Source organism: Orbicella faveolata, unplaced genomic scaffold, assembly GCF_042242905.1.
Source record: "Orbicella faveolata isolate gen_17 unplaced genomic scaffold, um_ofav_v1 contig_26, whole genome shotgun sequence".
In the NCBI taxonomy this organism is placed as follows: domain Eukaryota; kingdom Metazoa; phylum Cnidaria; class Anthozoa; order Scleractinia; family Merulinidae; genus Orbicella; species Orbicella faveolata.
The window spans coordinates 11617501-11645429 of record NW_028301554.1 but is presented as its reverse complement, the minus strand read 5'-3'; the positions used below and the strand labels follow the sequence as shown (position 1 = coordinate 11645429).

Genomic DNA, 27929 nt, shown 5'->3' with positions numbered 1-27929 from the left:
TTGCGTTTGTTCTGTAAAGAAAAGTTATGCAGTAAAACTCTTTACTCTGGTGTCGAGTTAATTTGTGGGTTTCCCAAACAATGCTTAATCATAACCAAACCCTGTTTTTGATAGTTTCTTACTGTTTCTGTTTGTTTGGCGACTTTGCAAAAGTTTTTGAAAGGGAAGTCTGACGCGTACATAAGTAGTCATTTGCATAGTGCAGCGCGTGCACTTTCAAATCCGAGTCGGTGTTTTCACTCGTCAACAAATCTCGACAAAGATTTCTTTCGTTGTCTTTTGTGCTGAGATGCTGCAACAATTTTCACCAACGCCAAAAGGCTACTAACATCATGTGTATTTCTTTTAAAACATAGTGAAATTTTACACTGCGAAAATAAAATAGACAAGGAGTTTTGATAACTCAACCAACGAAATCGAAATCGTTATTCGAGTTGATTAAAGAGAGCGTCATCGTAACATTGCTGATTATTTCTGCTGTATTCACATATTTTCAGCTAAGCGTTTACTGTAATATGGTCTCAAACGTTTATCAACCTTAAACATATTTGAAAACTAGAGACATTATATGAGTTCGATATACGTTTTCACACGAAAGTGCGGAAGTCCAATTTGTCATGTTTTACTACTAACTGTACAAAACACGCATCGGCGGGCGCTCTTGTTCATCGACAAAACAGACAATTTATTGGATTTTTACGCAAACAAAACTGAGCAGCATCTACAGACATAAACGTTATCGTCACTTATTGGGCCTTGATAAAACATTAAGCGTTGCTTTCAATTCAAGAGAAACTCAAACTTGAAATTTTTTTTTTTTTACTTTTCGGTCGAGATGGACTCCGACGAAATCGTCGCAAGCGTGTGGCAAGAGGAGGGAAACTTTGAAGTGTTGAAACGCTGCTATATCCAAACTAGTTCAAACTATAAACCAACTAGTTTTTTGCTGTGTCATGGAAAAGCTGTTAGTCTTCAACATACGTGAAAATTAGAGTGGAGTTATGTGGAACTCTTGTAAAAGAAGCAGGGAAACACAACTTGGTCAGTGATATAAAGCGGGACATAACTAAATGCGACACTGACTTACTTCACTCAAACTGGAGCAGCTTACCACGAAAATACTGGAGCAAAATTCCAACAGACATGAACGTATTGATTTGTGGGCCAAAAGCATCAAACATGTCGGGAATTTCGGACGCCATTTCCCCTATGGAGTTCCATCCCCGCCAAAAATCAAAGTTGATCACAACATTCAACTTGACATTCTAACAATTAACTTGGCGAACATCAACATCATATTTCACTCCTCAACTTTATGCTTTGTATCACAATCATTGAAACTTTAAACATCAACTTTCAAAGTGACAGTTCAACGTTCAACTTTAACCATCAACATTCATGTTAACACGTCAACAATGATCTTGACACTTGGGCTGTCAGCAAAAGATGAAGTTTGAATCTCCAAGTCGAATGTTGAGTCACCAAAGGCGCACCAATCCCGCCAAAATTCAACTTGAGAATTTGACTTCCAAGTTGATAATTCAACATGAATTGTTACGTGTCAATATCCGTGTTTAGCAATGAACATTGCTATTGCTGATGACGCAAATATGTTCACCATGACGTAATGCTCTCTCTCTTCCTCACTCGAGAAAGTACCCTGGTTGCGGTTGGTCACGTGTCTAAGTATGCCAATCAAAGCCGCACAGAGGGTGGGTCCTCAACTTAAATTTAGTCAACACCGTCTAGGGAGGTGAATGTTTTCGCTGCTATACAGACCTTATTTATTTTGAAAGTGAAGCAAGTTGTTTGTCAGAGCTCCTCTCTGACCAATGCTTCGTCGCTATGATCTGAACTTCTATGAGTATGAGATGCTAATTGAGAGGGAACTTTGCTTATTTTTCAGTGCTTTTTTAAAAACCGTCAACAACCTGCTTCGGATCAGTTTAATCAGTTTTTCACAGTAAAAGAATTAAGTAACCGTCAAATTATCGACGGGATGCATTCAGCTAAATGAGAAGCTAGTTTCTTGGCCGAAAATTGGACTTACCGCTAAAACAGTTTTAAAACGAAAGCCATTGGATTTTGCAAACGCGCGACCGATGTCGCTGTTGTCAAGTTCTTCGTAAAATTTCTCACAACAAGAGAACCGAATGACCGTCAAACTGTCGATTGGATAAATTCAATCAAATTCAAAGCTAGTCTCTTGGCCATACACTGGAAATATCAAACTCTACACGAAGGCATCAATGTCTCCGTTGTGATTTTTTCGATCGAAAAATATAAGCTGCTTAATCAAGTTATTGGTGTTCAGCACTCAGTCGTTAATGCAGTTGATGTCAAGTTCTTCGTAATTTGTTTTCGCCGCAAGAGAATGGAATGACCGCCAAACTGTCGATGGGAGTAATTCAATGAAATTCAAAACTACCTTTGTGGGCGAACAAACAACGTATTTAACTCTAAGCGAATGAGTAAATACCTACGTTTTGATTTTGCCGGATGAAAAATGAAATTAAATTCACCGCGCGGTTCATTTATTGTTGTGGTCGTCATTTCCAAGTTCTTTGTCAATTATTTTCACCACCGCAAATTCCAAAGACCGTCCAACTATCGATGGGAAAATTCAGCCAAATACAGGGCTAACCTTTAAGCCGAACTTTGATGCATTGAACTCCAATATCGAATGTGTCAATGCCTTCGCTGTGAGTTCGGCCGAGGTTACAAATTCCACTCCATACTGGGCTCAGGAGGTGAGCTCAGTGGAGACAAATTTTAACTGTCCTGCCCCTCCCTCCAATCATTTTTCTGGAATCTGGAAAAATCTAGCAGACACGTGACCAGCCACAACCAGGGTACTTTCTCGAGGGAGGAAGAGAGAGAGCATTACATCATGGTGAACATATTTGCGTCATCAGCAATAGCAATGTTCATTGCGAAACACGGATATTGACACGTAACAATTCATGTTGAATTATCAACTTGAAAGTCGAATTCTCAAGTTGAATTTTGGCGGGATTGGTGCGCCTTTGGTGACTCAACATTCGACTTGGAGATTCAAACTTCATCTTTTGCTGACAGCCCAAGTGTCAAGATCATTGTTGACGTGTTAACATGAATGTTGATGGATTAAGTTGAACGTTGAACTGTCACTTTGAAAGTTGATGTTTAAAGTTTCAATGATTGTGATACAAAGTACAAAGTTGAGGAGTGAAATATGATGTTGATGTTTGCTAAGTTAATTGTTAGAATGTCAAGTTGAATGTTGTGATCAACTCTGATTTTTGGCGGGGATGGAACTCCATATTTCCCCATGTTACATCCGCAAAAATCCTCGCAGCATGTACGCGCGTGTGCCGCACTTGATGGCGCAATTTGTCCTATAAATGGAAAAATTGTCCCATATCATAGGTGCGCGCGGATCCCAAGACTTACGGTCTCCGTCCCCGATTATGGCTCCTGTTTTTATCGATATTCTATATCATTGACTAAATTTTATCGATTGTTATGGAATATTATCGATTATCGATTTTATCGATTGACTACCCTGGGTCCTATGTGCAATTGTAGCTCTTTGTACCGCATCGATCTCTCCAGCCATTATATCTTCCATTTCGTGGTGCAGTTTGGTCAAATGCGTTCTGTGTCCTCTCCTGGATGCTACCTTACATTGTAGTGTTCCTCCATATCCTGGTCTCGGCACCAATGTTCGTTAGAAAAGCGAGTGAATTCGTTTAAGGAGAAACTACAAAACCAATATGGCCGGTCCAAAAGCACATGGTTTAATGAAACGAAGTGTCTAAATGACCGGCAGCCGGTCAAGATTTTAAATAGACTAAATGACCGGCAGTCAAAACATTTTTGTAGTTTAGGCCAAATAGCACTCTGGTTAGCCTAAAAAGCACTCCGGTTAGCCTAAAATACACCCCGGTTAGCCCGAATAGCTCTGCTGTTAGCCTGAATAGCTCTGTGGTTAGCCTGTTTACGGTTAGCTTTCAATAATGGTAAAGGTAACACGATATATATTTCTAAAATTCCGTAAGTTGCCGGCTGGTTTCGGTGGCGCAGTAGTTATGAGAGTCCCTCACCAAGCAGGCTTCCGGGGTTCGATTCCTTTTTGGGGCTCCTATCGCAGAATTCCTTTTACGTTCTTTTACTTCATAAAAGTCTCACTGCCGTTCATTTAGTCTATTTTTAAAAAACCTTGACCGGCTGCCGGTCATATAGCCACAGCGTTATGAAAAGCGGGGGATTCGAGCCCCTGAAACGACCTTAGACTCCAGTCCATGACGCGACGAAAACGACAACGAGGTTCTAGTTACAACGTATAACCTGAATCCTTATCGTATGGTGTAAACAACGTTCAAAATGTCACTTAGTCTAGCTTCAAGAATATTTACCTATTTATTTATTTATTTATTTATTTATTTATGTATTTATTATCTTTTAAGGGTTTTTTTGTTTCGAATTAAATTAAAAACAATTTCGCCGAGCGAAAACACTTTATATAGCTTTTATTGGGATTAAGTTGTAAATAATTTAAAATTTATGTAGCTAAGGTATATTTTAATATGTAAATAGTGTCCCCAGTGAGTTTTTTTTTAAGCTAAATACCATTGACACTGAAATAAACTCTTTCATTTCATTTCATTTCAGTGCTAAATCCTGGCATAGTTAGTAAAAACTAACTATGATCCTGGCCTCCTGATCTTGGCTAAATCTGACTTTCAACAAGTTCACAACAACCACTGACAAAGAGTTTGATGTTTTTGTTTTGAAGATGAAAACAAGCCGCAGTTCGAAGTCCCGTTGGTGTTTTCCTGTCTGAATTTGCCAAGCTGCTGAACAAGGTTGTTTATTGGAGGAGCAGACAAATAATTATGGTTTCTGTTGAAATGGAATGACATCTGTTGGCTCCCGCAACTCCGAAGCTTTTAGCCTCGCTTGGAAGCGGCGTACACTTTCCCACTAAAACATCGCAATCTCAGGTACAGTTACCGTAGGCTTACATCACGTACAATCATAAGGCTAGTACTCAGTTTTTCCCTGACAGAAGGCAGAACGTGGCGGAACTGTGTTCCCAGTTTGTGCTCCGTGTTAGCTAGATAAACTGTTTCTTTGACGATGGAGGGGAGTAGCAGCAAAATGTATAAGTCAAAACTTTTTACGTCAAATGTTCTTTTACAGAAAGATGAATTGGAGGAGGTGAGTGCCATCAAAACCAAAGTCTACGAAAGAAAGACAAGGGTTTCATTAACGGCTAGGCATCGGGAAAATTGACCAGCAGTAAGAATGATTTTGCCCATCTGGTTTTCCATCTAGAGGAAAGCTTTTCTGAGGAAGAAGCTCAGTTCAAAAAGTTTTGCCCGCCTGTGAAAACCATATGCCCTCCTGTTGAAAATGTTAATGAAACCCCTGCAAAGAATTTTGCTAGAGACAAGAGCTTATAATAACTGTAAGCTTATGGCAGAAAGTAAGCTAACTTATGTAGGTTTAGCTTATGTGCATTTTAATTTAGCAGAAAAATGTCAGTTATTTCAATGCGTGCAGTTTTTAGACCAGTAGAAAAGATGTCTAGAGTTGGGGTATATCAGGGGGTGTATACAGTCTAACCTCATGTAAGCGACCACCCAAAATGTCAAACCCAAGTGGTTGCTTATGGGAGGTGGTCGCTTATGAGAACTTAGACCATGTTGGATCAAAATTTTGCCTCATTAGCAGATAGTAACTGTTGATACTTACCCCATGCGGCAGTGCCCATAGGTCATTCATTCACTTTCAGAAAAAAATCATGTTTCGCACTAATCTGCAATAGAGACATTGTGTTATGTTCTTGGACAAGGCACTTTACTCTCATAGTGGCTCTCTTCACCCAGGTGTGTAAATGGGTGCTGGTGAATTTAATGCTGGGGATAACCCTGAGATGGACTAGCATCCCATTCAGGGGAGAGTAGAAATATTCCTAGTCGCTTCATGCTACAGAAACCAGGATAAGCTCCAGTGTGCTTGAAGTGTTGCATGACCCTGTTTAGGGAGTCTGGGGCGGTGGTTGCAGCCTGATGGGCCACTTGGCTTGTATGCAGGCTTTATCTATCTACCATTCCACTTTCTTGCAGGATGTTTTTTTTTCTAATTGATAAATTATATACATTCAATACACACTTACATACTCACTATACAAAATTACATTATTTCCACAAGCAAACAAAAGAAATAACTAAATTAACATGTGTAATAATCAATTAACTCCTACTTTGCACTTCTATTTTCATCGCCACTAGTTATACCAAAAAATTTGTTAAGAGTTTGCATTGAGATTGACTATAAATTTATCAGCCATGCGAGAATATTGCGAGAAGATTATGCCATAATTGGGTTGTACAAAAATAGCAACAGCAGAAGAAAACAGATAAAAGGTGAAGAAAAGTTAACATGTATAATTATTGGCTCTGCAACCAATGCTTTACATCCCTATCAACATCACTACTATGACTATACAAAAGACTTTTCGAAAGGATACTTGCGTTTAAGATTAACTATAAAATTATTTACTGATAACTCGCCATGTATTAATTTCTGATTGTACAAATAATATTTGGCATATAAAAAAGTGAAGTTTAACTTTCTGATAATATTTGATTCCCTTCTTAAAGTGCACCTAACCCCCCCCCCCCCCCAATTTTTTTTCGCTAAAACAAATCCACACTTTATTTGAAGCATTTGGGCGAAAAAATTTTTGAATTTGGTTGAATCCTCGATTTTCTATGCCCTTTCAAAGTTGTGCTTGAAGTGTTGCATGACCCTGTTTAGGGAGTCTGGGGTGGTGGTTGCTGATGATGTCTACCCAGGAACCAAACACAATGACGCCTCAGTCAGCTCTCTGTATTTGCTCGAGAAAATGGAAAACAAACTAATCGTTCCAATGTATTTTGGGACTAAAATGTCCAAGTTTTGTATCAGAATCATTTCTTTTTCGTCACTGGAGTCAGAGTTAAGTTTTGATTCGGAAGACTCCGAAATAGACTGCGATCAAGCATGTTCAACAACTGTGAACTCACTGCTTGGAGCTTTGAGAGCAATTTACAACATTTCAAGCGATGAAGGGGAAGACTTCTTTGCAGACGAGCTGCTTGTATATTAGGAATGGAAGCTAGATACGAAGTGGAGGAGCAGGCAAACGAAAAGCAGGAAAGAAAACTCAAGGACTGCTTTGGATGGTAATTTCGCCACCAAACACAAGATTCCCACGCGTGTTTCTAGCGTGTTTACATTTGTCCTTAGTGAGAATGTATTTTGTCAAGGTATGATTGTTCTGTTAAATCCAGTTCGTGTTTTACTTTCTGTTGAATGCTTCATGTTTATAAGAGCAATGTACGTGTTGCAGTTTTTGAGACTTGATGACCTCCAAAACACTGATTTCGCTCGATTGAAAATTGTACTGTTTGGACCTGTATTTTTGAAGCTGCGGGAAGCAAGGCGGAAGGAAACATTTCATACAATTACCGATTTCACATTGTCACCCATTTTAAGTTGTAACTCCAAATAACCAATGTAAGTTGTTCTCAAAGTTTGCAGTGAAATTCGTCCGATAAGTGAAAAGGATGTGTTCCATAAGCAGTCAGCAGATAATGTTACACAGTCATATTTTTGAAACTTGCACAGAATCTTTGTCACACTGCTGGTTTCCAAACCTTCGAAAAACTCTGTGAGTCTAACAATTTTGTTATCATGTTATTCTAAAGGATTTATCCTCGACTTTTATCTAAATCGAAAGAGAAATGTGTTGGTTAGCAGTGTACAGTTGCGACCTATTTGCATTTCAGTGTAGCGGTCATAATGCTTCTTGATCATGATCAATCACACAACTTTGCTGGTTATGTTATAAATACTGTGGGATTGGAAGATATAGGTTGTTGGTAGTATTTCTACAAATTGCTGGTTAGCTTTAACCAGAAAATTTATGAACATAGCGTTTCAAAGTCTGCGGAACAAATTCTATTGAGGATTCTTCAATGGTTCTAACAGATGGCAGTTTGCTTGTTTCGGTTTGACAAAATCAACCATCGTTTACATCTTTGTTGTACCATTAGCCGATCATCGTCAGTAAATTGTACAGTATATTTGTCTTTAAATCTGGGATACTGCTGCAACAGCCGATAGCACCTCTGGAAGGCGTTTCTGCGCACTTTTCGAATGTGTATTGCACCATCCTGAAGGGAATGAGAAGACGTGAGATATCTAACCTTCCTGGGTAGATGTCACAAGAGCTGCTGGACCCATTCTCCTCAAACTTGGTCGCGAAACAAAATGGCGGTGTTTTGGAGTTATTTTCGAGATTTCATTGGGGCACAGAAAATCGAGGATTTAACTGAATCCAAAATTTTTTTTGCAAAAGTATTTCAAATAACAAGAAGATTCATTTTAGGGAAAAAAAATTTGGGGTTAGGTGCACTTTAAAGGAGCTAGGTCACGGTCGCGCATGCGCGTGCAGTCACGAAAAAGTTTGAAAGTTTTAGCCTCAAACTTTCAAAATCGTCGGCGAGGACGTATTCGTAACTTTATCGAGAAATATCTTTGTCATCCTTGAGTGGTCTATTCTTTTGATAGCGGTTATAAGTCAATTGATTGATATAGAGTATTTACATGTAGATTTTGGCTCGTGTTCGATGTTTTGTGAGTGAATTTTCGTGGATGTTGTGATGCAATGTGATGTCTTCTTGAGGCGGTCGGCGATCTGCAAGTGGTCGGAAGACGATTTACACTTCAGTTTCTGAGGGAGTAACGTTTTGGCAAAAAGGCCATCGTAGGATTTTGCTAGAGTGCTGCTTTTATTCTTCGTCAGTATCTGCGATGATTTATGGCGAATATCGGAGTGATTCAGCGTTTGCTGGCCACCTTCTTTCCCTAGAACGACGAAGGCAAGTACCTTTCGTTTATCTTTCACGTGCATTTTGCCACTTTGTTTGTACCATTTATCTGGTCATTTTACATGTTTCCTATTCTTTTGCCTCTCACATAAAGGAAGCTAAGTCAGTAGAGGAAAATACAAGACGAGAGAAGATACTGAAAGATAGCTCTTCCGCAAAATGACGGCGCCATGTTGAAGGTGAGCTGATATGTAAAACTGTAAACAAGTTGCCACACGCAACTTTGACTTCAAGTAGAGGAGCAATAACTATTTGTAGTCGTTTCATTTAATTTATTTCGCCATTTTCTTCTTATATGTTTCCTTCGAAGTCAATACAACCTGTTTACTTATTTTAATGTACTCTAACTGGGCATATGAACTAGATTTTTCTACAAGTGAAATTTCCCCTTTCAAAACAAAATAATTTGCCACCTACATTTAGTATGCCTTGCTATTCTGTATATTTTACAAGTGTGTTAATTAGTGCATCATCAGGACTATTATTACTTTAAACTCTTGGCTCTGTTGTTGTAAGGGTGGATGATCAGCCATAGTCATAAAGGCCCAGTCAAGTAACTGATGTTTTTTCAGTCATCCTGCCCTCCACATGTTACATTTATTATCCAAATATACAAAATTCCCTTTGTGCTCTGCATCCTTTTCAGTAATGCTCAAAATTTAATTTGACGTGACTTTGCATTTATTTTGATAGTTTTTTTTATATTTGTTACTGTTTTGTTTGTTGCATTCAAACATTGACTATATTATGCAGCTGAGCCAATAAAGTATATGTATAAATAAAATAAATAAAATAAAGTGTCTTTATTGTTCAAAAGATAAACTTACATATCTTATGTATGCATGTATGGTTAGTGCAGTCATCCCTGGAGCAAGGGGTCCTGGTTCGAGCCCTGGCCGGGGACATGGTGTTGTGTTCTTGGGCAAGACACTTAACTCTCACAGTGCCTCTCTCCACCCAGGAGTATAAATGGGTACCGGTGAATTGTTGGGGAAACCTAACAAATTGCGGGGGGGGGGGGGGGGGGGGTGACCTGCAATGGACTGGCATCCCATCCAGGGGGATTAGAAATACTCCTAGCCTCTTCATGCTACAGAAACTAGGATAAGCTCTGGCAGCTATGAGCCATCAGCTCCAAGGCTTCACTTATGCATATATGTACTGATTGTATGATTAATATGTGTTGTGTTCAATGTCTTTGTTGCAGAGAGGATACTGATGTTACAGCGAGTTCTCCCAATGTTGATATTACAGGCATATCAGCATCTTATTGAACATATAAGGAAGTCCTGTTTACAAGATATGGGCTCTTTTAGAGCATCTCCATGGGAACAGTTGTCTTTCAATACTGTCAAATTATTTTTCTAATACAGTGTAGATGCTTAAAATCCAAATTGTCCTCAAACATACAAAGTGTTTATTTTTTACAATGTGTACCAATATTCTTTCATTTCAATGACATGATCAAGCCAGTTTTTACTTCTCTCCCACACTCAAATAAATTACATCTCCACTAAAGTACATGTATATAGTCAATAAAATTTATTGATTACTATTTGGTGACTGTGCTGACCATGACTAGTTACTGAATACAGTATGTCCCAGGGTGTTTGATGAAAGCAAAGTCTTTTGGAACTACTGGATATTATGAAACATTGCTAGCAAAAAATGGAAAAATTGCACAGGTCAGGTACTAAAACCAGAAACAAAATAACCAAACCAGGGCTGCAAATAATTTTTTTCTCTTGAAAGGACATATGTCCTACTAAAACACCATCTTAGTCAGACAAAACAAATTGTGGTCGGGCATCACCGAAAAAGTAAGATTTACTAACAGTAGATCTTTATTCACCCTTACCGTAAAGTAATTTACGATAAAAAATTGTCAAGACATCATGTCCACCCACAGTTGGGATTTTGTTGGACATGAGCAAATTTTGGTCGGCCAATGACTGATGACCGACTGCTATTTGCAGCCCTGCAAACAAAATGAAACAACAAGATAGCACTCAGGTTAGTTCTATAAAACCCTGGTTAGCCTGAATAACACTCAGGTTGCAGTTGGCTGTTGACAGTTGTGAGGAGTTTCTTTTCAGTGGTTTTGTTTTGGGTTTTGGCACTGCCATCAGTTGTAGAGAAATATTTTTAAAATTGCACAAGCCTGCCTAGAGATGTAGCTTGAAAATCTGGCTCATTAAAAGTCCCAGTGTGCTCTTCTAGTCTATACCTTGTTTTATTGATCTTTTCTCTGTCTATACCTTGAAGTTATTGATCTTTTTTCGGTATTGATTTTTTTTCTAGTAATAAATATTGGCCTTGTTATAAAAGTAACAAATTCATGAACTAGCTGTTGGTGAATTTTCAGCTCAGAACCATGTATTGAGCAAGCATTTTATTTCGGCATAATGAACCAACACCCATCCTAAATGTGCAATGATAAAGATGAAAAAAAGGTGTGGAGGTGATTTACATTAGCAAAACAAATGCCTCTTCCACTATTACTATAAAATAATACTTTCTTTGTAGGCTTTTCTTCAGGGGGAAAGAACTTGTTACTTGCATTTGTTTTGGTTTAATCAGCCCTGAATCCCAAATAAACTCCAGTGTAAGGGATATTGCCAATGGATAACTGTTACTACACAGGAAGGGCACACCTGGTTTCCTTTCCCCAGATAACCGTATCTATGGAGAACATTTTGCCAATAGTCTGCGTTCATGAAGACATGGATGCTATTGTCATCGCAGTCTATTTCTTGTGGCATAATTTGGTACATGCCACACCTGCACCATGGTATTGCTGAGTTGCTAGAAGGAGGTACAGGGTTAGGCATTTCATCCACACTTGTCATCTGTCCTTCTGTGGATGTACCCGGGGTGCGTTGAGAAATGTCGCTTTCACTGATGGTCTCATCCAGATTGTCAATTCTTCTAGGCAGGCTTCTCGCACACAGCTTGCACACATTGCTTCATCAAGCATTTGAATGAATTCCTAAAAGAACATTATGGAGGTGATCACCAATAAAGTACAGTACTGTAAAGTATTTTGTGCTGGCCTGACAAAATTAAGTGTTGTAATTGAGTTATTTTAGGTAGAGCCAACAACTGTCAAAGATTCAAGTTCGACAGCTTGCTAGCAAGCACAGAGTTTTTGCCAATTCAAGTGGGCCTAGAAATAAAAAAAAAGTGTAGGAACAAAACAAATCTTGCCTTGCTAAACTTTATGCATTTGCATTGGTGCTCAAGCTTTGATTTTTGTGGTCTTTTTCCATATTTAGGCATATTTTTGTTCTTGGAATAATAACAAATAAAAACATATTTCTATACAAGCAGACCCTTACATCTCTATTTTATTTTATCCTCTCCTGCTCTTCACTTGGCCTGTTGTCAGTCTGGTATGGCTGTGTTTTTCAGCCATAAATGAAGCTGTACGTGCACCAGCCTTGATATGAAAAAAAGAGTCATGTCAAAGCTGTTGTACTTTGTATATGAAAAATCAAACTCTCCTAGAAACCTTCTCAGCTCAAGGAAAAGACAATTCAAACTGCAAAAACTCAAAACTGCTCTATGCTTGGTGAAATGTTTGGCCTGAATGAAAAAGACATGTTGTACACATGAACATATGTACATATGAAGACTTGAAGACAAACAGAACCAAAAATAGCCAGAAATCTAGTCGTTCCATTCGCGTGCAGCCTTCAATACCAACTTACAAACTATGTTACATCAAAGCCAAGTGCATAAATAAGGAATCTCACCGTGTTTTCGACATGGATTTGCTGTCGAACCACACATGCACTCACTTCCACATCTTGCAAGGGCAGCCACGATTTGCATTTGTTTTCTGTTTCGTGGAACAAACGCTCTCGCATGAACAGGAGATGCGATTTTCCTAAGAGGATAACAACAGAAGAAAGGGAAAATGGACGTTGTGTTGGAGCATATCCCCAGAAACTACGAAACAGTTCACACATTTAAATCTGTCATGTAGTGGAGTCGAAGGAAACTCACCACCGTAGCCTTTCTTGCCTCTTCTGCGTTCATAATTTTGCCTCTGCGATAAAAAAAGTAGATCGACGAGAAGAAATCCACACACGCGACAAAAAGACGTAATAATTTTGACCAGGAACGGCTAAATTCGCGGAAAATTTAACAACTCCAATAAATTCAAGATGGCGGATGCATTTGAATCTCGATGAGAACTGAGCCAAATTTCGCACATGCGCGGGTCATGACGTAGCTCCTTTAAAGTGTCAACTTTGATACCAAAAATTAGGTCAGTTGGAGAGGGAGGTGACATTTTCTTTGTTGAACCATTTTATGACCTCTAAAAAGAATAATTGGCTCCATTTACAGCCATAGAAAGTGTGAAGCATGGAATCATTCATTTCACAATATTATATGGACACTTTGTGCCCTCTGCCTTACCAAAATTTAATAATTCCTTTCTGGCAGGGCTCAAAATAACGGCTGGTCAGCGGACAATGTCTGGCCAGAATGGTGACTTGACTGGCCAAGAACTTCACTTACTGGCCATGTTGACCAGTCACGTCATGTTGAGACAGTCACGTTGTTCATTCTTAAATACCGTATTTACCCTTGTATAATGCGTGCCGATGTGTAATATGCACCCTAATTTTTTACCATAATTTGAAAAAAAATCCCCCAAAAAACCAAAGGTTTATCTTTGTAAACTTATATTTATTGAATTAACTACAGCTGGAAAATAAGAAATGAATTTACAATAACATCTAGAATCATTCGCTAAGGTACAACAGTTCTTGATCTATTAATTAAACTTATTTACAAATGGCCTAGACGTGGTCAAAAACTACCAAACTACAAATACACGTGGTAATTACCCCATAATTTTCACGTTTTTGATTCTATTTACCAGAAATGAAACTAATTATAGCTGTAATAGTTTGAACCAATCGTAAATTCAAAAGCATGTTATGAAACCTGCAAATATTTGTACTGGTAGTCACAGCACTAAGACAAGCATTTCAAGTTTGGCGTCTTTCAAACGACGAAACCTTTGAAATCCAACTCAGAGTCTGATCGAAATAGTCCCTGATGAAGGAATCATCAAGTTCTTCGGTGTCCTCAGGTGCAGTATAAACCATATTGTCCTCTGTTCCATCCAAATTATTCGTGATGCCACATTTCAGGAAAGAGGCCGTGACCATTTCAGGTGGAATGACATTCCACGCTTCGGAAATCCAAGAGCAGATCAGTTCTTCTGAAGGCTTCTTCTGTTGTCCTGTTGCAGTAAACTCATGTATACCATCCGCCATCCACTGCATGCATTTCTACCTAACCCCATCTTTGAATGGATTGTTTAATGATACATCAAGCAGTTGAAGAATTGAAGTTAATCCACCAGGAATTATGGCAAGATCAGTGTTTCCACATTTGAATGATGATTTCACACTGTCGGTCAGGTGGGCTTCGAATGCATCATAAACAAGCAGGCTTCTCCTTCTCCCCAGGCCACCTATCTGAGCACGCCACACTTTCTTGATTCAAGGATCGAAATCACACACTCTTTATTGGTAGTTTGCTTTATTAAAGTTATTGAAAACCAATTGGTGGGAAGCTTTTGTTTATCATATGCTAATGAGAATTTGGGTAAACAATGGGATCCGTGTATAATACGCATCGGAAATTTGAAGGTTAATTTCAGGAAAAAAAAATTGCGCATTATAGGCGGGTACGGGTAAATATGGTAAACAATCAAATCCTCAACTGCAAATCTTAGATTTTTAATCTCCTTTTTATTATGGCCTCTCACATGAAAACATACTCCAACGGGTATCTGTTTGAATGGCTAAAAATCAATCGCTGTTTGTCATGCGTTCAAGATTGATTGGAATGCCATTTGAACAGCTGGGGTTATCCGTTCAGAAAATATTTACCCGTTCGAACAAATGCTGCTATTAATTTTCATCTTTTAGGACAGCAGCGGTTTTCAATTCAGAATTCAAAAGTATTCAGCCTTTCGAACAGCAGAGGTTTTCCGTATGCAAAGAATCCGATCAGATTCAGCTTTTCGTGATGGTTTAGGTTTTCCCAACTGTCACACTTTTGCCACAGAGCACCTCTCTTCCGTCAGAGTATATTTCAAAGGTATTGCTTTACAGATGTCAAGATATTTGTTGTTTCTTTCACTTTCACTGCACAAAAATTGACGAACAAGGCGCCAAAACAAAACTTTTTGCTTGATTGTCAAGTTGTTTCCAACTTAGACACTATTGGACTCTGGGGCATCGAAACACGCACTTTGCAGTCTGCTTTCATTTCCATGAAGCCTTAAATGTGACATTGAGCATGCACCCATTATCTAATTTAGAACCAACCAATAAGTTACTGTTACAAAACAGACAAAAATAATTATGTACCAACAAAAGAGTTGAAGGTCTTTATATCAGTATCTGTATCTGTAAAGTTATTTTGTTCGCGAATGAAATTTGAGACACTCTCGACTCGTTGCTTGGTAAAATCTGCTGAATGATGGTCTTAAGTTCTTCGTGAACGAAAACTCTCTCTGATATGTCTACAACAGAGTTTAGACTTTTTATTGCTTACACTTTAGAACTTAATTTTAGTCATATCATTAAGAAACTTCCCAACACTTGTTGTGTAACTGTAGCTGTATTCGTAGTAATGCGATGATTTGTTGTGCATTTGCACAGGTGAGAATCGAGGAAACAGAAACTTCTTCTTCAGCTATATTTGTTTACCCAGTCATTGCTGAAGCCCAAAATTAGGATCTGCTGATGCATGTTTGGTTTCATTGACGTTTTGACGGACATAAAAACTTTGTAGAACATCAAAACAACGGCTCATGGAATTCAATATACCAACAGAAAAATTTGAAGTTTCATAAAACATGCATCCGTTCAATACTTTTTCTTTGGCAGGTGGCAAGAATTCCACCAACAGTGTGCCACTTCATCGAGCTGCTGAGCCCTGCTAAGGCTATCTTTGGTTAAGTTTTAAGCTTTTCTTTGTAGTAGGCCAATTTTTTAATGGTCTAGCAACGACTGGAACAAACAAATTATATTTGTGGGTTTAATTACGTGAACATTACTTAATTTTTTTTAAATATCTTGACCAGTCAGAAATGAGACGTGACTGAGCTTAAATTACTTTGGCTTGTCAACATGACTGGCCATGGTCCGAAAATTATTTTGAGCCCTGTTTTGGTGACTACTATTCTTAGTAAAAGTAAATATCCACCACTATTCACCTCCACTTCATTAATAATTGTTAATTAGCTTAATGTTTTGTCAGATGTTTCTACCTTTTATGAGGCCTGTTTGGTCAGGGTTGATTAGAAGACTTAAGACTTTTTCCAATCTCTCGGTAATAGCTTTTGATGTAATTTTATTGTCTATGTCTAATAACGTTATCGGGTGCCAATTAGCAAGTGTGGAGAGGTCGGAGTCCTCTTTGGGTATAAATGTAATTACGCCTCTCCGTTGTGAGGGTGGCATTTCACCTGCTCTGTACAAAGCTTTGAAACTGTCAACAAGATCCTGACCCAATAAATCAAAAAAGCAGTTGTAAAATTCCCAAGTAAATCCATCCTCGCCTGGTGATTTACCTCTACAAAATGTGCATAAAATATCTTTACACTCCTTGAGAGTGATTTCTCTGTCTAACTCACTCACTCGCCGACTCTTCAAGTCTGGGTAGTTCTAGATTTTTGATGTATAGAGCTCTTTATAAAACATTTCAATTTCTTCTAGATTTCTTCTTCTTTGATCGCTGACTTACCCTCTGGATGCTTCAACTCCTTTATTGTTTTATGACTGTAATTTTGTTTTTCCAGGTTGAAGAAATATTTGGTCGGTTTTTCACCCTGCTCAATCCATTGTGTTTTAGAACGAACAATTGAGCCCTTTCCCCTGTTTTCATAGATGAGGCAAAGTTCCTGTTTCAACTGGTTATGTTCAGCTTCTAAGTAATTAACCTGAGGGCTGTCGACACTGCTAGCACTGGAAATGAGTTGGTCTAGATTGCTCAGTCTCTTCCTGAGATCTCTCTCTTTTCTATGAATATTTTTTGCTTTATTTTTTGCAGGAGGGATTGTAAGACCTCTCAGCTCCATTTTAACTAATTCCCATATGAGCCTTTTATCTTCTTGAAGGATGTTACTGAATACTGAATTTACAAGTGGTAGTTACAATAACAGTTAAAAATTGAAAAATCGTTTGCTGCTTAAAACACCACAATTTCCAGCAAGTATCTGCAAGTACCTGCAAGTAGTGTTGATTTTTCTGCAAACAACGTTTACTGCCAATAATTTATTTGAAAGTGTGGTTTATCTGATAATTTTCACCTTAACTAGTATTTAAAGGGATACTCTATACCTCAGAACAACATCTTAAAAAACGGTGGCTCATAACTCAAATAACACGTAGGGGCCAAACCACCCCCCTAATGTTTCATGAAGGCTATATTTGCTTGGTTTATATATTTCTGAACCAAGTTCGGCAGATGAGCTTTCTTTGTTCTCCAGTTTATAACTTAAATAACACGTAGGGGCCAAACCACCCCCCTAATGTTTCATGAAGGCTATATTTGCTTGGTTTATATATTTCTGAACCAAGTTTCAGATGAGCTTTCTTTGTTCTCCAGTTTATTTTAATTTGAAAGTTGTGACAAAATGTCAGATTATGACGTCATAATTGATGACGTCATCAAAAAGTGCTATAATTTTCTGTAAAATCTGATGTAAAGATCATGTCATTGGAAAGGCCTTGACTTGAGGAGTAAAATGCTGGAAACCGTTTTTTGCTATGATGATTATTTTTCAAGATGTGGTAAATTAAATATTTTTTTGCTGTTCCCCCCGGAATTTGCTTAACGATACTGTCCTTCTTAAGTCAGTCTCTCTGGTTTATTTTGTTCAGTTTTTTTCTAGGAAGGCTAATAATCTAGAAAAATAGAAAGCTTGATGTCAAAAATCGTATGGTTTTAGAAATTTGATTTTCGGCTTTGTTAAGATGGTATTAACAGTAGAAAATGGGTGACGTCATAGGTTATGACGTAACAAAACTAATTTTAACGCAGTAACACTAGAGGGATAATTTTTTATTCCGATTTTCTTCTTTATTTTTGCTTTAGTCATCTGGCACATCACATATACAACATAGCTGCATTTACTGGAACAAAATTACAGCTCCAATTTGGGGATTTTTCTCAAGGGGGGGATGCCATATTTTGCAGAGTTAGTTTTCATGATTAAAAATGCCATATTTCATTTAATTTTTGTGATATGGACAAAATTTGTTCAGGTTTCAACTCCCCTTGATGTGCCCTTTCGAACACATTGTAAAAAATATGCATATTAAAAACTTCAAAAGTGTCAAAAAACATGACGTCATCACTGACATCACAACTTTGACATTTACTGACGTTTTTCACGTAAATATAATTGGCAATAGGTCTCCCACTCATCTTCCAAGTTTGGTGTAGAAAGAGTCAATACTTTTTAAGTAATGCGAAATAATGTGAAATACCCAAGAACTGACGAAACATTTGGGGGGATGGTTTGGCCCCTATGTGCAAGAGGTATTGAACAGCTATAAGTGTTCAGTCTTTGTAATTTCCTGATTTGCCATTTGAGCTTTTAGTGTGTTACGGCATGTAATCCCATAGGACTGTCGTGCCGAAATTGATTTTTTGCTGTTTTGCACTATTTTTGGATCGAATAATAAGAATCCAATGGGGTTCAAATTTTCAGACCCTGTCTTCCCATGTTTCTGGCTACTTAAGGATTTAATTTATACTAATTTGTGCTAATTAGATGCAAAAAGAGGTTTTGTGAATATCTTTGCTCTAACTCAAGATACATCGACCAAACTTGAAACAAAGCTTGATCTTGATGACTTACATCGTATGACTTAAATTGGTTACCATGGCAGCCATTGATGACGTCAGGATTAACTACCTGCTATTTTGGTGGTGGCCATCTTGGATCTCCCATCTTGGATTTTTGAACTGTCATTTTTCTAAAGCAAAACAGTGCATTTTTGATAAACTTTAACTAACAAATGATTGCCATTATGAGCGATGTCCAGTCCAGTGCAGAACTCTCTTTATTTTCCTTTTTTTGTTAAATGCATGTACTCTTTCAGTTTTCTCATACAAAAATATCAATGACTTTTGTTAGTCCCATAGTAACAACGCGGACGCTATTCATCTTCTTTCTGTCGTGTATAATGCTAATGTACAGTTCCGTTAAAAGTGTTCATGCATAAAATGTGACTAAAGTTCTTATGCACTGAGAGCATCATCATCCTCTTCCTCGTCATCAACTCGTGTGTCATCTGTGAATGGATTTGTACAGTTTTTTCCAAAGCATTTACAAAGAGGAGTGCATGGAATTCCGTTCTTGAAACAGCCACAGCGTCCCTTGTAGTCTTACTTGCAGCCACATTTGGTAAGCTCAATAACAGCTTGGGGTGCAGGGAGAGATGGGCACATAATGGCAACATATGCTCCTTGGTGTTTACTCCAACCATTCTCTTTGATGGAAGGAAGATCTGGGCAACTGGTGGTATAGGATTTGTCGCACATGGTCATGAAGTTTGCGCGCGTGATGTGTGGGTGTAAGGAAGCATGCGTTGGAGGCAGCATCTCACCCTCCAAGTTCCTGGATCGAAAGAGCTCCCATCGAAGTTCAGGAAGGGTGGTTGGTCCCGCTTTGCAGTACACTTGGCCAACAAATTTCTCTAGGTCTTTAACTTGAGTTGGCAGTTCTCTGTTGGCTAACTAGTTTTGGATAAGACCCTCACCAAGCTCTCTGAAACAGTCGATCGCGGGATGGTCATGTAAGCTTTCGCCCAGGACTTCTTCGTGATACCAACAAACTTCCCTTCCCAGTCGGCTCTGGTGAAGTGGTGCAATCCAGTCAGACCTTGACACTTGCGTATTCCAATCACTTGGATTCACTGAATAACATCAATCTCTCTGTAGTTTCTGCCCTTGCCTGTCAAAAGCTTTAGGCTATTCAGGTTTCCATGATGACCCCTTGAAACCAAGTCGAGCACCAGGACTAGTATGCCAGGGTCCGGTGAGGATACACAAATCTCATGAGGCGAATGCTCATCTATTGAACGTAACACCTGGTTAGGAATCAGTGTGTCCGCTTCTTCATGGGTGTGTTCTTCTTCACAGTTGAGATATCTGATTTTGTTATCGTAAACCATGATTAGCTTGATGGCTGTGTTGCTGGAGAAGCACGTTAATAATCCATTGGCGAACAAAGTGACGAGCATGCTTTTGGACCCTGAGGATGACAGGAGGTCCTTGATGGACATGGTGAGCCTCATTTCCGGATGTATCTGGAAGTCGACAGATGTTGTGGATCTTTTTTGGCATGTCTTGTTCTTCAAGGAGCTTTCCAAGTAGCGATCAAACACTACTCACCATTCATTAAAACCAGACACCATTCGCTCAATACACTTGATAAATGATTCTTGGAGGTCAGAAATCTTCAGGATAGTGCTTGTTTTTTTCAGCCCTGTATACAAATCATAAATACAAAATTTTGTACAAAATATTATTATTATTACTATTATTATTATTATTATTACCGTATTATTGATGTTATAGTTACCTTGGATGATGGCCATAGCATTAATAACAACTATTCAATGTAGATTTCCTGTTGCTGGCAGTGTTTCTAGTTGTGGCTGTGGGTTGGCTTCCTCTATCAAACGCATTAGGCTGGCTTTGTCAGTTGGAATATAAAGAGATCCATCAACTGTGCATAAGGAACGTGGCACCACTGCCATCTTGTACTGACTGATGTTTCCTTGAGTCTTGGCAAAAGCTCTGGCTGACTTCCTTGGATTATGAGAAACCTTCTGAGTAACTCCCGTTCTTTGCGCAGCTCTATGACTTTGTCCCCCACATGAACTTTAGTTTTCTTCACCCAGTTTGAGAAGGTCTTCAGTTTCAGCTTTTTCATAGCGTCCCATAACGACTGCTTGGAAGATGGCAACAGTCTGTCTTTAACGAATTCTTCAAACCGCTTTTGGCCTTTCTCTGCGTAGCACAGGATATCTTCCTTTGCTTTTTATGGTACAAGAGCAGACAACACGACACTCTTCAAGGGAGACTCAAATGTAAATGGGTTGCCTTCACAGTGTAGCTCTATCGACCTGGCAGAGTTTCATGGCATTTTCTCACGTTCTTAAAGCAACATCCCCAGAGAGCTGATAGTACTTGTTTCGTCCTGGATACTTTAGGAAAGCTGTTGAGATACTGCTTTACCATACGGGTGAGATGCGGTGACGTGATAAGAAGGCTGTCAAGGGCGGCTTCGTCTTGACTTAACCTGACCATACCTCTGTGATGCTTTAATACTTTGATCTCCTGTTCTAGCGTCTGATCTGAGAACAACCTTGTGAACGGGATCTCTGACTTCGCTACAACAAAGTCCCCGGACTTTAATGCCTCCCATGTCATAGGGTCCTCATGCTCAAGTGCATTCATTAGCGTAAGGTGAACTGACATTAACGGAACGTAGTCGAGCAGATCATGTGCAAAGAAGTACCTTATGAGGCATTCCAACGCTGCCAGGTAGCCTTCCCAGTCCCCAGCACGGTAAGCATGAATGAGCTGTAACAGGTTGTCCACTTTCTTGAGGTATTCTATCAAAAATCTCGCAAGATCCTCAAGTCCTTGTTTCTCACGCTCTTGTGGTTTGATCTTTTCAGAATACCAGGACTGGATGTCGTCATAGATGTTAACCATCTCTGGACTGCGCTCGTGGACGGCCTCTCTAAAGGCCATGCACTGTGCGCGAGGTATATCCTCATTTGCGGCAAGGGTGGTGAACAGATGGTCAAATCTCGTCATCAAGAGTGCCAGGCTGGTTGTTATGTGGTACTCAACGGCACGCGTGTACGGTTTGCTGCTATATATCCCATGAAGAGCTGCAGAAGTGTAAATTCCACTTTCAATGGCACACGTATCAATGCCACTTCCGTCAAGAGTCTTTCCAAGAGATTGTAGTGCAGCAAAGGTGATGTGTAAAACGCCAGCTTGCAGAAGATTTCCAGTTATGGTTGCCTACTGACCGCTGAATCTGAAGGGCGCGGCTGTACAGATCCAAATCAAGAGTAATGACAGTCTGCCTCTCAGGGCCAATGACGAAAGCAGAAATCTCCTGTGTTAGTTTCAAGACGGTATAGAGAGTAGTATAGTCTGTTGGTGAAGTCCTGAACAAAGGAGCAATCACCTTTGAGTGTGTCAGCTTGTTGACCTGATTTTCAGGGGAGTGCGACTTGGTACCGGCCCATGTTGTAAGGACCTCTTTCTTCACTGTCTTCTTTCTTGTTTGTGTTTACTCTTTCACCACAAGAATTGGCTCACCAGAATCTTGGACATTTTCTGATTCAAATTCACTTTGGTCTTGGTTTTCATCGATTTCTTGCCGTTCTCGTTTTGCCGTCAGGAGAGCATCTAGGCTCTCTCATCATTGGTGTCTTCAGTAGCAAGGTAGTTTGCGAATGCCCATGTGTGTGTGTGTGTAATCATTTGATATCAGCTCCATTCGGTTTCCGAGCTTGTAGGTCTCAAATCAAACTGGTTTGGGCTTGATGACTAGCTGTTCACAGTATTTCACTTCAAAGCCAACTTGCGATGATGCATCTGGTGCCTTTGGTGGGAGGGCGAGTGGTTGATTGACTGCCTCACCATCTTCTGCACGCTGGTTCAAAACAATCACTGTGCCATGGAATGTATTCTGTCCTGTTGGAGTGTCTTCTAAGTGGTCGATGTTGTTGACAGCGAACCAGATATTTACACCCCATTTAACAAAATCAGGAAGACAAAATCCTCCTGTTTCAACGATACGCAGAAGAACACTCTGCTTGACGTGCTTTTCGATGTCAAGGAGGAATTTTGTAGTCACTTCCGATGTACACGTCCGATAGGGTATTGACGAGCTTCTTGTTGCGCACTCTTGAGCGAATAGTGAGGTGCAGACCGACTGAGAGGGACGTTTTCATGGTCTGTTTGAATCCTTCATTTGCCTTAGGTTGATGTTTGACTTGACGATCAGTTTTCGTGTTTTGGACAACAAACTGACACGCTACGTCAACCATTTTGTTGACTTCCTTATCACGCATCCCTGAAACATTGAGTGCCTGGGAGCCAAAGAGCAGATGTGTGAGAAAAAATTGGATTAAGGGCAGATTCGGAAAATCTTCAAAGCTTCCAGTGAAGGCCCACTTCTGTTGCTGCATAATTTCTCCCCGCAACATCCGGGCCATGGTTTCTAAATGCTTAATCGTATCCCTACTATCCATTTGAGCTGACAGTACATCGATAGCCTTACTGACCGCTGCTGGCAATACAACTTTGTCAGGCTCACTTTTGCGCAGCGACTTAACAAACTGCAGATTTGGAAGCCGCTCACTTAAAAGTTGTTTCAAGTACTTTCGGTAGTTTCCTGACTTGGTTATTTCCATCGAATACCTCTTTGCACCTCTCAGTCGCTCAATCATGCCCCTGTTAACAATTGGTTTGCGGCACTCACTGTGGTAGTACGCAGATTTACATTCAACATCACTCAGGCTTGCTAAGCGGTCTGTAAGTGACTTGATGTCAGTCTGTTCCAAGGACAGTCGTTCTTTGCAGGACTCGTACAGATGCTCAATCATTTCAGGGTTGCTTATGAGACCCTTATTAGGGGAGGCACCCTCGTGGCAGATAATACACACCAAATCAGACATGATTACTTTGCCACTACTTGACTTTGAAATAACATCAGATTTCTTTTTTCCTCTCTGATGCTAAACAACAACAAATCAAAATAAAGAATTTTTGTGTCTGTACGCTTATGTGCTGCTCAAGCTAACAAGTTTCTTTTCAGGGCTCCAAATTGTGAAAATACGGCTAGAGTTTGGAGTTTTGCAGCTGTTTTTTTTAGGTGTGAACGTGCGCTAATAAATGACAGATTTCTGGATCTCCAAGTAATTCAACTGCACCTAACTTTAAATACCCCTTTATGTTTCCTACTAGACGTTAAATTACGCCAATGCTTCGAGCCCTGCATTTTATTCTTATTCAATTATTAAATCTTTGCTTTTTCTTGTGAAACAAGCTCTCAAACCTTTTTCCTTCAGATAAAACTGAAACTATGCTTACCTTACTCGTTCACTCTTCTCTGTTTGTGTCAGAAAGGAGAAACCCAGGACAGCACTAATTGGAATGAGACAGCAGTGTGTTTTTTCGGCCAGACAAGCCAAACTTAAATTTTTTTTTTGTATTTTATTTTATTCCTCCAATTCCTAGCTAATACATAGATATGTAAATATGACGTATAGAAAGTAAAGTGAATATAACTGGTTTCAATCTTACTTAAGTAACAGGAAACAGCAGGTACATGCAAATGGTGTTGTTTCTGACACACATTTTATCTCCATTGGAGTGCCTCAAGGATCGATACTAGGACTTTTGCTGTTTATTATTTTCATTAATGACCTTCCAAAGTCTTCCACCTTTTTTTCTACAAGATTATATGCAGGTGATACATCTTTAACAGTTTCCGGACATGATCTTAACAGTCTATTATGTAAAATCAACAATCATTTACCTGCTGTCTACAAATGGTTGTGCCGTAATAAATTGACCCTAAATTTTACAAAAACTAAGTTTCTTATTTTTATGCCCCGTCAAAAGGAAAGTTACAATCTTAATCCACCACTAACTGTAGCAAACGTTCATTTAGAGAAGTCCTTTTATGTAAAATATCTTGGTGTGTATATTGATTGTCACCTTACTTGGCATGACCATATTGACTACATATGTGGCAAAATTAGCAAAAATATAAATATAATGGTTAAGTTGAAACATTATGTATCAAACTTAAATTGACTTAAACTCGTTTTTTCCCGGGGAAAAAACCAATTTAAGTCGTACGACCTATGTCATCAAGCTTCGTTTCAAGTTTGGTCGATGTATCTTGAGTTAGAGCAAAGATATTCGTAAAACCTCTTTTTGCATCGAATTAGCATAAATTAGCATAAATTAAAGCCTTAAGTAGCCAGAAACATGAGAAGACAGGGTCTGAAAATTTGAACCCCATCAGATTCTTATTACTTGACCCAAAAATAAAGCAAAACAGCGAAAAATTCAATTTGCAAATGCTACATTTTGAGTAAAAGTGGAATATGGTGTAGAGTATCCCTTTAACCCCCTCACCTGTCTCCAAGTAGCTGTTTCTATGCAACAGCAGCCACAACCTGGTTAATTGCTTGAACTTGCAACCTAAAGGAGGCGAGTGTGGCCATCAGTTCTTATACCTTTGGTGAGTTAAGGCTTGTCTATCCTAGTTAGAGATTGAGTACAGGAACAGTCAAGAAGGTATTGTCACTAAGGCAGCATGGAGTGCATGGAACCACCCTCATTCCCAGGCTTTCTCTCCTTTGCCTCCCTGTGTCATTGGGAGGAAGACCCTGGTTGCAGCTGGTCACGTGGCCACCCAGAATCTGGGTGGTAAAAACATCTGTTGGGTGGCAGAGTGTTTTGATTTTTTCTGTGGGAAACTTTGTGGGTTTCAAAACCTTGAGCAGTTGCTTAAAACTAACCGCTTTATTGGGGTTATGAAGTAGAATTTTGCCAGTGAAGAATGCTACATTATTTTCGCCATCTCCAAAATATAGAAGACTTTTGTTCTCAAAGAAATTCGGCAGCAGAATTGGGCTTAAATTTTTTGATGGTTAGCACATGTAAAATGTCACGCACTGAATCGATGTGAAACCAGTGGATAAGTCTCTTGAATCTTTGAATACAGAGGTAATTTATTTTCTTCTTGTGCAGTACTTTGGATGTTAAAAATTATTTCTGTCACATGGCCGATTAGCCGAGTGTTTTGACTTGCATTTGATTTACAGCAATGTAAAATAATTTACAGTTTTGTTGACATAAGCCTGCACTTATATTTCATTTTCATCAGGTTTATGTAAGTTTATATTTGGACAGATGTTTAACCACAGTTCCTTGGCATAGTCAAGAATTATATTTTGCAAAATGGTACTAAATAAAACACTGCTTTATATAGCGAACAATGTGCCATGAAGTTAATTCAGGCAACACGAAACAGTGAAACAGTGTTACTTCTTAGTAATTCAACCAGCTGGAATTGAAATCAGAGTGATACTTCAATATGCTGGATATATGTAAATATATTTCATTTGACCTGTGTGAAACTTAGAATAGGAAATGGAGAATTTCAAAGGTGTATTTGCCTGTGAGTAGTTTAACATACATGTAGCGATGACCAGCGATTGCCTTTCTTTTGCTTCTGTTGAGATCGACAAAAATTGTTCGTTGACTCTATCCTGGTGGAAAAGTTTATGTCACAGGTGGTCACGTGACCAGCTGCAATCAGGGTCTTTCTCCCAATGACCAAGGGAGGCAAAGAAGAGAGAGCCTGGGAACAAGGTTGGCATGGAACATGACAGAGGAAGTGCAACAAAGGATGTCCTGGTTATTCAATACAGTCACATGTTTTATCTCCAGTTATCTGGATTTTCTTCTGGCACTGGTTCCAGGTGGGACATGGGAAGACAAAGTGTGGCTGACATAGGGCAACTCTTCCTCACTTAAATCTAACTCATATGCAAGTCTTCTCACCGTCCTTTATCCATCTCAAGTCCTGTAGCAATTGGCAAAAACAAAGCAGTGGATTTGTAGATGATACACTGGAAGCTGTGGCCACAGAACTGTACACAGGTTAAATGATGGAATAAAGAAATTTCACAACCCCCTGAGTGACTGACAAGCCCTATTTAGGATTACACTGTTCACCTTGATAGCATGATGAACAGACTAGAAAAGTTCTCTCAATCATTGCCTGCTTCACTTCATCCCAAGCATGTCCAGTACTCAGCACTTGTTCTAATCTAGAAGATTAATATTCAGGTCGTTGAAGTTGTGCAAAATAAGATTTACCATGGTACAATATGTTTCAGGTAGTGAATGTGGTTGCCCTGATGGATTGGTGGTTGCCTTCATTGACTGCATGAGACATTGCATACACTAAGTTTTTCGAGATTGAGGAAAACTGGCGTAAAACAGAGTGAGAAAATAAACACAATTATCTTGCCAAAAGAACTTCTTGTTGAACAAGCTATTTTAAAAAAGGATAACAGTTGCTTTTCATGAATTACTTAAATCAAGGTTAAATTATTAACAACACATATGCGTGTCAGTAAACTATGCACTAAAAAATTGGGTTTAAAGCTTTACACATAAATTTCTCAAGCCAAGAGGAGAACTTTTTACAGTTAATGCTTCATTTGTTGTTACAAGAAGCAAAAAATGTTCAGTATTTGTTTGTGCATGATATCCCACCCAGGCACATGTGACAATTTCAACCTGGTGTCTGTCGTTAATACTCGCTAAGAGTGCCATTTGGCACACAACATCATAACTTTGTGAATATTTGAGAGATTTCTATGAATTTTTGCCATGAAAATTGTCTTGTAAAGATCTGCTTATTGAAGGCATAAAATTGTGACCCCATCCTATCTAAGATATGGTTGACCAACCCCATAATTTTACAATTTCTTTTTTGAGATGCACATGGAATGCAAGACTTGTTTCACATCAAACTATGTACTAAGACCTGCTAAATAAGCTACAGTTCGGGGGCATACCTATGATATTTGAGAATTGATACATGTTGGAAGCTTTTCATTTTCACATTTCAAAACAATTTCTCTCAAAATAACTTCCTCCTTCATGGTTGATGATGTCACTTCTTAAATAAGCTGATCAGTGGCTTTTAAATGGTATATTGCACACATGCAGAGAGCCTTTATTTGCTGATTTAGGAAAAACTGTTGATTGCCTTAGGGGGTAAAGGAGTAATTTTATTGAGCAAAATTGTACAGATTTGCATGCTAGATGACTCATGTATTTCTAGCTGGGGTTGTCTTTGGGTAACCAGGCTCGTAAGTTCACTAATCCAAGTAG

The 27929-nt window shown here is 39.0% G+C and overlaps 1 protein-coding gene, 2 long non-coding RNA genes and 1 pseudogene across 6 annotated transcripts in view; 2 read left to right on the top strand and 2 right to left on the bottom strand.

Moving 5' to 3' along the window:
• The first annotated feature begins 4673 nt into the window (after nt 1-4673).
• LOC110048177 (integrator complex subunit 3-like) overlaps nt 4674-27929 on the top strand; it is a 317013-nt gene continuing 293757 nt past the window's right edge. For 2 of the 4 annotated variants that reach the window (XM_089296026.1, XM_089296025.1), the window contains exon 1: nt 5017-5202. In XM_089296026.1, the coding sequence (XP_089152152.1) occupies nt 5122-5202 (81 nt within the window). In that variant the 5' untranslated portion in view covers nt 5017-5121. Of the gene's footprint in view, nt 4986-5016; nt 5203-27929 lie in introns of those variants that run through there. The other 2 variants (XM_089296030.1, XM_089296027.1) reach the window with 2 other exon arrangements.
• On the top strand, nt 8751-10479 carry LOC149108170 (uncharacterized). The gene is made up of 3 exons (XR_016209181.1): nt 8751-8915; nt 9019-9103; nt 10132-10479. It is a non-coding gene; the product is annotated as an uncharacterized LOC149108170 (long non-coding RNA).
• On the bottom strand, nt 10319-12348 carry LOC149108169 (uncharacterized). Its single transcript, XR_016209185.1, has 2 exons — nt 12263-12348; nt 10319-11913 (listed from the first exon to the last, which is right to left on the bottom strand). It is a non-coding gene; the product is annotated as an uncharacterized LOC149108169 (long non-coding RNA).
• On the bottom strand, nt 19883-20907 carry LOC149108168 (uncharacterized; annotated as a pseudogene).